This window comes from Choristoneura fumiferana, chromosome 9 (assembly GCF_025370935.1).
Source record: "Choristoneura fumiferana chromosome 9, NRCan_CFum_1, whole genome shotgun sequence".
Lineage (NCBI taxonomy): Eukaryota > Metazoa > Arthropoda > Insecta > Lepidoptera > Tortricidae > Choristoneura > Choristoneura fumiferana.
In genome coordinates, this window is record NC_133480.1 from 1,787,246 (window position 1) to 1,799,396 (window position 12,151).

Here is a 12,151-nt window from a genome sequence, read left to right on the forward strand (position 1 = left end):
ACTGAAGAGGAAGTTGCACCGGAGCCGGAGAGTGAAGAAAGCGAAGAAGTAGCCCCTGAACCTAAAACGGAGAAAGAAATCACACCAGAGCCGGAAACTGAAGAAGAAGTTGCACCCAAACCGGAAAGTGAAGAGAGCCAAGAAGTAGTCCCTTGAACCTGAAACGGAAGAAGAAATAGCTCCAAAACCAGAAGTAAGCGAGAAAGTCGCACCAGAGCCCGAAAGTGAAGAAGTTGTGCCTCAGCCTGAACCTGAAAACGAGAAAGCAGCACCCGAGCCTGAAACTGAGGAAGCAAGTGAGGAAATAGCGCCTGAGGTGGAATCCGAAGAAGCGGGAGCGCAAGTAAACTCTGTAGGCGACAATGAAAATCCAGAAGAGGCACCTTTCGGCTTCCCAACCATGGCTAAGTTCTTTTTCCAGTAAAATTGAGACGCAGTTATTTCTGAATTACTTATATCGTTACCTATATCTAAAGATTGATGTGTTTTGTTTCATGGCCATCCTGTCCGACTAATAGGTAATATAATATTATAAATGCAAACCTACTTTCATGTGTGCGTGTGCGTGTGCGTGCGCGTGTGCGTGTGCGTGCGCGTGCGCGTGCGCGTGCGCTGTTACTCCTTAACGCTAAAACAGCTGGACTAATTTGAGTACCTACATTGCTCTATAATTTTCTTATTTTCTTACTTGCTTTGGGACGACTTTGTGGAGACATGACATGTAGGACATTAAATTATGCACAGATTTTTGTTTCTCAAACTACGTAAAAAGAAGATCTCTATGAAGTATTACATAATTGCCGTGGGAATATAGTATATTCCCAGAATGTCAATTCAACCTAATCTAATGTTTTACGCGTACGAAAAAAAGGATAAACGCCAACGGTCTGTTCCTTCCCCAAGATCAAAATTTCATAAACCGAACAGTCTCCTCATGTGTGTTATGACTCTACGTGGACATTGGCAAAATACATCATCATCCCATCCTATATACGTCCCACTGCTGGGCACAGGCCTCCTCTCAGAACAAGAGGGCTTGGGCCATAGTTCCACGCGGGCCCCAATGCGGATTGGGAACTTCGCACGCACCATTGAATCGCTTCGCAGGTTTGTACAGGTTTCCTCACGATGTTTTCCTTCACCGCAAAGCTCGTGGTAAATTTCAAATGTAATTCCGCACATGAATTTCGAAAAACTCAGAGGTGCGAGTCGGGGTTCGAACCCATGACCCTCTGCTTGAGAGGCGGTAGGTCAAACCACTAGGCCAACACGGCTTCTCAAAATACGTCTTACTAAAAAACGGCAAGAGTGAGGCATTCATAAAAAATAAAAAAGTCATAATATAACATTTTATATCTTTTAAAAGACTCATCCAATTGCTTTACAAACAGACGTATTCACAGGTGTCCGAAAAATATAGGAAGTACTAAAGGAAAATAAAGTAGGAAAACAAAGGAAGTTGACATAAGGTCTGTGTAAATCTGTACCTGCTTTTAATAACCTTGGGCCCTCAATGGACCTTGAGACCCTGATTAAACCTTGGGGCCCTACGGACGTATGTCGGCTTTTAGGTCGCGTGGCAAATAAAAATAGGCGCAAGTGTACGCGTCGTAATGCAGTGGCGGGAACGCGCATGCGTACCAGGGTTGCCAGCGTGGGAGAGTTAGTAATCGGGAAATTGTTTTTTTTTTTTTATATAAAAAATAATACAATACAATTACTTTTTATTGAACATCAACACATGGTATACAGAATGCACAGGTATATAGAGATTTTCCAAGGTATGCAACAGGCGGCCTTATCGCTTTAGTTTTTTTTTTAATCGATTGGATGGCAAACGAGCATGTCGGTCTCCTGATGATAAGAGATCAGCACCGCCCATAAACATCTGCAACACCAGGGGTATTGCTGATGCGTTGCCAACCTAGAGGCCTAAGATGGGATACCTCAAGTGCCAGTAATATATTAAGAGCGATATAATATAACATTAGAGTATTGTAGTTTTACTTTTGGCCATACAAATAGAAAAACCATATAAATAGAATAACGCTGAGACTTACAATTGATTTTTCTCAAAAATGACCGTAAAAGTTGACATTATTCTTTACATATCAGAAGGTGAAGTGCATAGTTTATGGTCAGCGAAAAATTAAAAAGTTAAAACGATTGCAGGCGCGCTAGCTCGACAATAATGAATTAGCGCGCCTGCAATCAGTCACGTTTTTTTTAAAGTTAAAAAGGCCATGGCAATATTGGCACAAGTCGTATATATACAGCCAAGTCAATGGCCGGTATCAGATATTTTGTTGGAACTCCGGACTTTTTCTATTGGGTCTGAAATAGCTTGTGGTGTTTTCGGTGGAAAAATACACCTGCAGTTTATTTTTTAATGAAAAAAGGCGGAAAGCATAAGAAAATATTGGAATAAAATTAAATTTTACAATATTTTGAGAAAAAGTTTATTCTATTTCAGAATTATTCACCATTTTTGAGAAAAGCTTTATATTAGTCTCGGCTGGAATAGCAATTGCTGGCTTCGTATTAGTTAAACGGACTCGCAAGCTCGTCGTTTAATACTCATACTCAGCCAGCAATTGCCTACTTCCAGACCACGACAATAATCTACTATTTAACTTCTAAATTCACTGGCACTGGCACTCCGTCCGCGTAGAATTCGTTTATCGTAATCCCGCGGGAACTATGTAATTTTCCGGGATAAAAACTATGCTATGTCCTTCCCCGGGATTAAAACTATTTGTATACCGAATTTAAATCAGTTCAGTAGATCCAGATATTACCACTACAATCCCACAAACTTTACCTCTTTATAATAATAGTGGTATAGATTGAAGCGGTATGTACAGACATAGGCTTGTTTATTAGGCTGTCAAAGGGCGGCAATGCGTCTGTGATACCCCTTGTCACAGGGGTGTCCATGGGCGGCGGTGATTGATTTCCATCAGCTGACTGCTTTGTTTAGTTGTGTTTAAAAAAAGCTACGAAAAAAAATACAATACGTAGTCTTATCCGGATTGAACCTAGATGACCAGCAACTAGCTACCACTACAAAAATAAATTTTATCTTATCTTATCCAATTTCATTTTAAATCTCTCATCTTCAGCAACAGTTTTACACTGGCAACACCGCATTAAATTTGGCGCGCGCGCGAAACGCTCCCCCAAAGCAAGATGGCTACCGCCCGGACCGCGCGTCTCGCACAATAAAAAATTTAGCATAATCCAAAAAACGGTGCTGTGTAAAAATGTTGTAGTGTTTGGTGCTGATAGTGTCAGTGTTTATTGTGAAACAAAATAGTGCAGGTCCGTTGAATTGCATGATTGAACGCCATGTCGTCGCAAGTGACGGTCGAGATTCGCCGGCCAGCACCGAACAGCTAACGTGAGTAACCAATTGATTTTTGCATTTCGAACTTCTTTTTTTACCGGACTTAATAGCTCAAGATGCCAGGAATAAAAAATTGCAGCCTATATATTATAACGCAACCTCCTTAGAATTGCAGTTACCTACCTACTGCGAAGAATGAAATATTAATTTGGCTGTAGAAGGCCACTGCCAACGATTATTTCTTTTTTCAATTGTTTGTTGTAAATTGTGGTAGCAAATTCTATTTAGATACACTTAAACAATTTGCGTTATGGCGATATGGACGTTTTTATTATATTTTAAACTCACTTGTTTTTAAAGTTTTATTAATAAACATTAAAAAAATCATAATTGCGACTAAGAAATTTTTCCTAAAAAAAGTTATGTCCATTATTTTTAATTTCATATGTCGAGTTTTATTCGGGCATAGTGCCAGTGTCAAGTTTAATAAAATTATATTTGAAGGTCAATATTAATAATTTCCGGTAGCTTCCGAGTAGGGAAATTCAAAACTCGAGATAGGTGAAACCCTTCTGGTGTGGCGACACTCAAAAAATAATTACCCCATTTTAAAATATCTTTCTTAAATAGACTTTTAATACCAATTCAAAGTAAGAGCGTTTTAAAGTGTTACTAGTTTAAAATCATAAAGATGTATGACGCAATAAATATTTTTTAATAAATTGATTTATTTTTGTGTTTAATCTAATTTCCATTGAGAAGAAATTTCTCTGTATAATAAGGACGCCTGTTGCTTACCACGTAAATTGTCTCTATTTAAATTTTTAAGAGTTCCGTGGTCAAAATTGCCAAAAAACGGAACGAGCAAGTGGGTCTTCTGATGGTAAGAGATCACCACCGCCCATAGACACCTGCAACACCAGGGGGATTGCAGATGCGTTGCCAACCTAGAAGCCTACGATGGGATACCTCAAGTGCCATTAATTTCACCGGCTGTCTTACTCTCCACGCCGAAACACAACAGTGCAAGCACTGCTGCTTCACGGCAGGATTAGCGAGCAAGATGGTGGCAGCAATCCGGGCGGACCTTGCACAAGGTCCTACCGCCTTTATAGTTTCGCCATATTTCTGTCTATCTACCCACTCAGCTCGGAGATTTTAGGTACCTATTAGAAAACCGCAATTTGGCGTGTTCAATAATGATGCGTACGAAGTACAAAATGTGAAAAAAAAGTCCTACGAAAGAGAGGGTGATTTTTTTACCATTGTAGGGCACGCTTCCTCTCAGACTTAGAGAGTTTGGACCTTAGTTCCCACACGAGCCCAGTGCGGATTGGGAACTTCACCCACAGCTATGAATTGCTTCGTAGGTTTGTGCAGGTTTCCTCACGATATTTTCCTTGACCGTAGAGCTCGTGGCAAATTTCAGATGTGATTTCGCACATGAATTAAAAAAAACTCAGAGGTGTGAGCCTGGTTTTGGCTTATTTAATCTGTATATTTAATTTAACATATATCTTGACGTACATCAACAAAATTTTTATCAAGGATAAGACATTTTTAATACTATAATTAACATCAAAGTCAAAGTCAAAATATCTTTATTCAATTTAGGCTATAACAAGCACTTATGAATGTCAAAAAAAATCTACCACCGGTTCGGAAAAACCTCTGCTGAGAAGAATCCGGCAAGAAACTCAACGAGGTATATATTTTTTTTTAAAACAGATTTACAATATTATTAAATGATATGTATACATCACAAGTATTTAACACAACTTTATTTTTAACACAGTAGGTTCGCTATTTGAAGGAATCGCTAATGCGGATCGGAATTATTTCCAAATATCCCTGTCCATGATATAATCATTAACTTTATAATACGCCTTTGATATTAATGTCTTCTTGACAATAGATCTGAATTTTGTATCCGTTTCATTTATAATATTTTTTGGAATTTTTATTAAAAACGTATGCAATTTCCCAGAAAAGACTTTTTGGTTTTAGCCAGTCTGTAAGATGGAACTTTAAGCTTCCCTGTGTTTCTAGTAGCCTTTGGCTTATCGACGTTAGTGGGAAAATCACATATGTTCTTCCTAACATACATGACTATTTCAAAAACACATATTTTTTACTCAAGCAAATAATATAACGTGTTTCTGCCCGCTGGACAAAGATGAATAGAACGTGTTGATTAGGATATTTCTAACCTAGGTACAAGACCAAACGCCACAATATTAACGGAGAAATAACTGATTTACGATTTAATTCTTCGGAATATACCTACATTTTTTTATGTTCATCTGCCAAATAATTTATAATATAACATTCCCGAAAAGGTCTTTGTTCAGAGGGTAGAGTTGTATTGTATATTAATAATGATTTACTCAAAATTCAAAATTCAAATGATTTATTCAGTAAATAGGCCGCAATGGGCACTTTTACACGTCATTTATTAAACTACCAGCGCTTTCGGAAAGACCATCATTGCCAAGAAGAATGCGCCGCAAGAAACTTAAACTCAAACTCGAAGCATCAAACCACAAACGTAGAGCCGATTTCGTAGCTATTTCGTGCTACGAACTAGAGTCTACGGCGTAGAGGGCCCTTTGTGTGGACTTGTTGCAATATGAACATTCAGTATTCAGTATCTTTTAGATGGGGTGTTCATTTTATATTTTTTATTTTTATAGTAACATGTATATATATTTAGTTAAAGTTTCTTAGGCTAGTTCACTTTGTCTTCTTTTTAACTGTTAATTTCAGTGTTTTATGTTTATTTTATGTACCTATGATATGTTATTTTATTTGTTTATTTATTTTTTGTAATCTAACGAATAAATGTTACAGCAATTGCAAAACTTTTTACAAAAAAATACATGTAATAATAAAAATAATATACATAACATATGCTATGTTAACCATACGTTATTGTTAGTAAGAGGTTTACATATTAACTAACACTTATAATACAGGTTAAGTGTATCTAAATAAACTATATTTTCATCTAGTTCTACATAAACTTAAAACGTATGTGGTATAGTGCAATGAGATCATCTTTAATAACAATAACAGATATACATTTTTTTTTCTTATACTGAAATGCGAGGTCAGACGCAAAGTATGCTTGTAAAGAGGTTGTTTCGAGTTTAGGGTGTTTTCAAAAGAATAATAATATTAAAAAAGCGATAAGAATAACTGAATATTAGTGTGATAATCTACTTAGCCATTTAAACGTAGTTTTTTGACTTTTGCTCCTGAAACGGGATAAAATCCTGAAACTTTAAAGACTAACCCCCTGCTTCACCATCCATTGATTAAATTTATTTGACGGATAAATGTGATGCCGTCTCGTTTGCTTTGTTCGAATAGACAAAGACAGCATCACATTTATCCGTCAAATAAAATTAATCAATGGGTAGTGAAACAGCCCCTAAATATACGAGTACATAGTGTGTTACCGGCAGATAGGCTTTTTTAAAGGTAGGTTAAAGTAACGTGTTTCTGTAACTTAGCCAAAACCATGATATTAATTTAATTCATAATAAAAATTCAGACTTTGTTAACTTTCTAACAAAATTTTAATTGCCAGCAATGTACAGAAAAGTAAATTGACAAGCAATAATCAAAGTATCTGTCGGCTGTCATTTACACTTACTTGTATTGTACCGCCCTCGCCGTAAATACATCATTTTGCTCCCATGTGACACAAATAACTATTTTGTCACTGTTTTTCATGCAATGTAAATAAATATATTATAATACATAAAACATAGTAAAAATACATTAAAAGAATAAAACAATAGCATTAACATAAAAACAAGTATTATGTATATGCGAAATCGCCAAGCGGTCCCAGCTCAGCATAGTGTTGGCCGTGTAGGCCAACGCTGGTCTTCCGCTGTGACCGCTTGGCGACTTCACGGATGGCGACAAACATTAACTTGCAAAAAACAAAATATATATAATAATGTTTTATATATGTGTTATATATTTATTGTATATAGTTAGGTATTTGAGGTTTACATATGCATTTATATTTATTCAAATGTTTTGCTCTATTTGTCGATCCTTGTTTTTTGGATTGCTCCTCTACCACTCAAAGGTTGACTGGCAGGGATCACTGCAGGGATAAGTCCGCATTTGTACTTAACACAACTTTTATTTAGGTAACCTTTTTGTTTTTCCTTTTTGTACAATAAAGAGTATAAACAAACAAACAAACAAAAAGCAATAAAATCAAAATACAAAACTAATTAAATAATAATAATAAAAACAAACAACATGAAACCAAAACACACAATGCAACTAAATTAAACAACAAAACAGTAAAACACTAACCATCCATAGACCACAGACGTCGATATGACATGTCAACTTAGATCTCAACGTATTTTTTGAGAATTTCTATGGGAATTGAGAACAGTTAGATCTCAACGTATTTTTTGAGAATTTCTATGGGAATTGAGAACAGTTAGATCTCAACGTATTTTTTGAGAATTTCTATGGGAATTGAGAACAGTTAGATCTCAACGTACTTTTTGAGAATTTCTATAGGAATTGAGAACAGTAAGATCTCAACGTACTTTTTGAGAATTTCTATAGGAATTGAGAACAGTACAGGAATTTCAATTTTGATTGCTGGATCAAATAGTTTACTCGCGGGAAGCCGTGGATAAAAACTAGTAAATGAATATGAAGCAAATGTGTTTTATGTTTTGATTTGGTGCCAAGAGTATTTACCTAGTTGTTATGCCAATGCGTTTATATTTATACCTATACCTGTATATTCGTGCATCGCTTCAGAATTTCGTTTCGTTTCGTGTAGACCCATTTAGTTAAAACTATTTTTGTCATGTTGGTTATTGTCAGAAGAAGTTTATAGAGAGAAAACGTTTGAATTTTTGTTTGGATTTGAAAATAGCTCCACAAAACTGGGTGCATGAGTGAGACGGAATATTCTTGCACGATTAGATTATAGGTTCAGTCACATTTTCGTCATTAGTATATTAAGTAATTTGTACTTTTTTTTAAATTTATTATTTTCTCCTAATGTGTTTTTCTGTGTATCGAATATGTATAGATAAATGTCGCTCTCTCCCTCTCTTTCTCTGTAGTACCTGTGCGACGCCGGGGCGGGTGGCTTGTATAATACATAAAACATTTTTACTTAGTCCGGTACTTTACAAAGAGCAATCTGATTGTTGCTAAAATTCCAGTAAGTTAGACTAAAGGTCTCTTTTGACCTCTCATTTATAAATGTTATGTGACAGATAGGTATGTAAATGCCGTCTCTGTTTGTTTTGTCCGAATAAACAGAGACGCACATATAATATATCAATGCTTGATGAAACAGGCCATAAATAAATTCAAAATTGGAAGCATTAATCTTAGTCGTAGTCTGACAGTTTATCACTGACAGCGTTATCTAGTTAATTATAATGTCTAGTAATTTCAAGGACAGACATGTTACGGATTCTATAATGAGAAAAGATTTTAGTAGTTGTGCTAGTATTTTGTGATTTTTAACATTTTTGGTTGTCGGTGGCTGAATGACGTTAGTCCATTGCCACGCGCTGCAAACGCGTACGGATCCCTAACTCTTAATAAGCTTTTTTGCTGACTGTACTTTTTGTTAACTGTACTTGCATTGTCATTTAAACTGTATATACGTATCAAATTTCAAAAATGTGAAGAAAAAGATTCACCAGTTTAACCATTGAGGAGTTCCCTCCTGCGGAGACGATCCTGGCAGGACCACCAAGATGTCACTACCACATTATTGTATTGTCACCAAATTTACATTAGTACTTATTTCAAATTTCAAGTCAATTGGACATTAGCAAGCTAAGGAAAAGCTGGTATAAAAAAAAAACTGCGCCAACCTACGTTTTTAGGCTTCCGGAGCCAAAATGGCAAAAACAGAACCCTTATAGTTTCGCCATGTCTGTCTGTCTGTCTGTCTGTCCGTCCGTCCGCGGCTTTGCTCAGGGACTATCAATGATAGAAAGCTGTAATTTTGCACGGATATATATATATACAATAAAAATAAAAATAAATTTTTTTAGGGTACCTCCCATTGACGTAAAGTGGGGGTGATTTTTTTTTATCATCCAACTCTATAGTGTGGGGTATCGTTGGATAGGTCTTTTAAAACCATCAAGGGTTTGCTAAGACGATTTTTCGATTCAGTGTTTGCGAAATATTCAACTTTAAAATCTAAACCGATGGGTGGAAAAATTTGAAAAAAATCAGGATGGTAGTAAGTATATCAAACTTACAAGGAAAACTATAACAGCTAACTTTGCTTGAGAATTATTAGTAGTTGAGGAGTAAAAAGCAGCCTAAGGTATAAAATATACCTAAACTTGGAAGATTCCGTATAAAATACGAAATCCTTAGAAAAATACTACTAAGTCTTTTCGTAATGGCTACGGAACCCTATTTTGGGCGTGTCCGACACGCTCTTGGCCGGTTTTTTTTAAAAGACATCCAATATGTGTAAACACGTTTGCACCAGAAATGTGCGAGAATGTGGTTGCAAGGAATGTGTTTTTCATGAACCTATAGAAACGCTTCCGTGGAAACAGCTAAGCGGAGCGAGGATAGGTAAATGAAGCTGAGCGGAGCGAGGATAGGTAAATGAAGCGTTTCTATTGGTTCATGAAAAACACACTCCTCACAACACAGGATTTTTTGCAGGTGGTAGGACCTTGTGCAAGGTCCGCCCGGATTGCTACCACCATCTTGCTCGCTAATCCTTTGTGAAATCCTTTGTGGATTTTGTGAATATTTTGCAATATCTGAAATTAATTATAGCAAATATGCGTTCCGGGGCAATGAACGTCTGTGTTTTGAGACAGTTTTGTCTTTCGGAAACCTTTGTCCTCCCTTTTTTCCGAACAAAACGGGGACTACGCAACACTGTGGCATGCTCGATAATTTTATGGTACGGTTTTAAGGTGTATTAAATATGATTTTAATCTAAACTTGGTTTTCACGCCCGTAATCACAGACTTTGAAAGCCATACTTAAAAACCTCACGCAACAGTGCGCCATCTAGTGAGACAAAAAACGATAGCCCTCATTGTGTTCGGCTCGTGCTCGGTTCGCCTAGCGTAGACGCACCTTAAGGGGGAGGCCTAAGTTCAGCAGTGGACGTCTTCCGGTTGATGATGATGAAGCAATAGATGGCTTTATCGCTCCAACAACATACTTTAACAATTTGAGTTCTTGCCTCTGTTCTTCTAGTAATGTCCGTAGAAGTGTTCATCTGTCCACGTAATGACGAGGGAGCAAAGTACTAAACCGCTGTATTTATAGAAATGAATGGCCAACGCTGCGCTGTTTTTAGATCAGTCTGTTTGGTGCAAATTCATTTGTGGCCCTTTTTGGGGTAGATTGAAATATGAATTTTCTTGCTGAAAACAGCAAGTAAGTTTTGCTCTTTATTGTACAGAAATAGACAAACATACATAATTTACTTTGAGATACATGTACAAGAGAGTTTAGAGAGCCGTGGTGGCCTAGTGGTTTGACCTATCGCTTCTAAAGCAGAGGATCGTGGGCTCAAACCCCGGCTCGCACCTCTGAGTTTTTCGAAATTCTATTTCATTCTATATCATTTCAATTGTATATCACAATTTCGTTTGTTTTTAAGAAATATACAATACTATATTTGAAAAGATTTTTTTTTATAAAGACATCGTGTCGTTTGAACAAAAACTGAACAAAAAGAAACAAGGACACATTAGAGAGACATTAAGAAAACTTCCTTTTTGACCTTCTTTTTCAAATGTGTGAATTTAAAAAAATAAGTACGGAACATATACTGTTTTATTTACTGTGCATCATAATTACTAACTAGTACCTATAATTAATTATCTTAATTCTTGATTATTTAGGTATAATTTCAAGCAGTAAGATTTAGGCCACTAGTGTCTTGGAGAAAACTATCTATCATTTGATCTGTTTAATGTTTCCTTAACAAAAATCAAATCTAACAAAGTGTATAAAAAGGACCAATGAGTGCAATTTTACAAGCTTTTATTTAGTTTCATCTGTCCCGTTGTCTGTCTGTCTGTAATCAAATCTTGCAAGTTAAATTCAACCAACTTCCAGTAGTTGGATTGACTTGAAATTTGGTATACTTATGAAAATTGCAAGACAATACAATAATCCTGGTAGGATCGTCTCCACAGGACGGAACTCTTCAACGGTTAATGGCATCGACCTGAAATTAGGTATGCAAATGTAGTCTAGGTGACAATATAAATATAGTTAACAAAAAGTACAGTCAGCAAAAAAACTTTGTATTAAAAACGAAATTTTCACCGAAAACTTATTTACAATGCTGGAAACTCAAAAAATATTTACCTGTCCACTGAAGTACGCATATACGTAGACCAAACTATAAGTCATCGGCTGTCAGACTTCACACTTCACGCCTACGCCTGTCTACGTCAAACGGGCGTCATGCGTCCACTGAAACGGCCAATGACGCAGACATTGAATAAAACTGCGTAACATTTTAATCATTATCTTAGCCTATACAGTGTGTTACCGCCAGCCAGGGTTTTTTAAGGGAGGTTAAAGTAACGTATTTTTGTTACTTAAACCATGACATTAATTTGACTTTGTTATCTTTCTAACAAAACTATTTGCCAGCAATGTACAGCAAAGTAAATTGACAAGTAATAACCAAAGTATCTGTCGGCTGTCATTTGCACTTATTTGGCAATTTACTTTGCTGTACGAGTACATTGCTGGTAATCATAATTTTGTAAGAAAGTTAACAGTGTGAAT

General features: G+C 36.4%; 1 protein-coding gene across 1 annotated transcript in view; it reads left to right on the forward strand.

Moving 5' to 3' along the window:
* The first annotated feature begins 3,198 nt into the window (after positions 1-3,198).
* Positions 3,199-12,151, forward strand: part of LOC141431429 (cholesterol transporter ABCA5-like) — a 58,692-nt gene continuing 49,739 nt past the window's right edge. The window contains 1 exon segment of the mRNA XM_074092603.1: positions 3,199-3,400. Coding sequence (XP_073948704.1) covers positions 3,336-3,400 — 65 coding nt within the window. The 5' untranslated portion in view covers positions 3,199-3,335.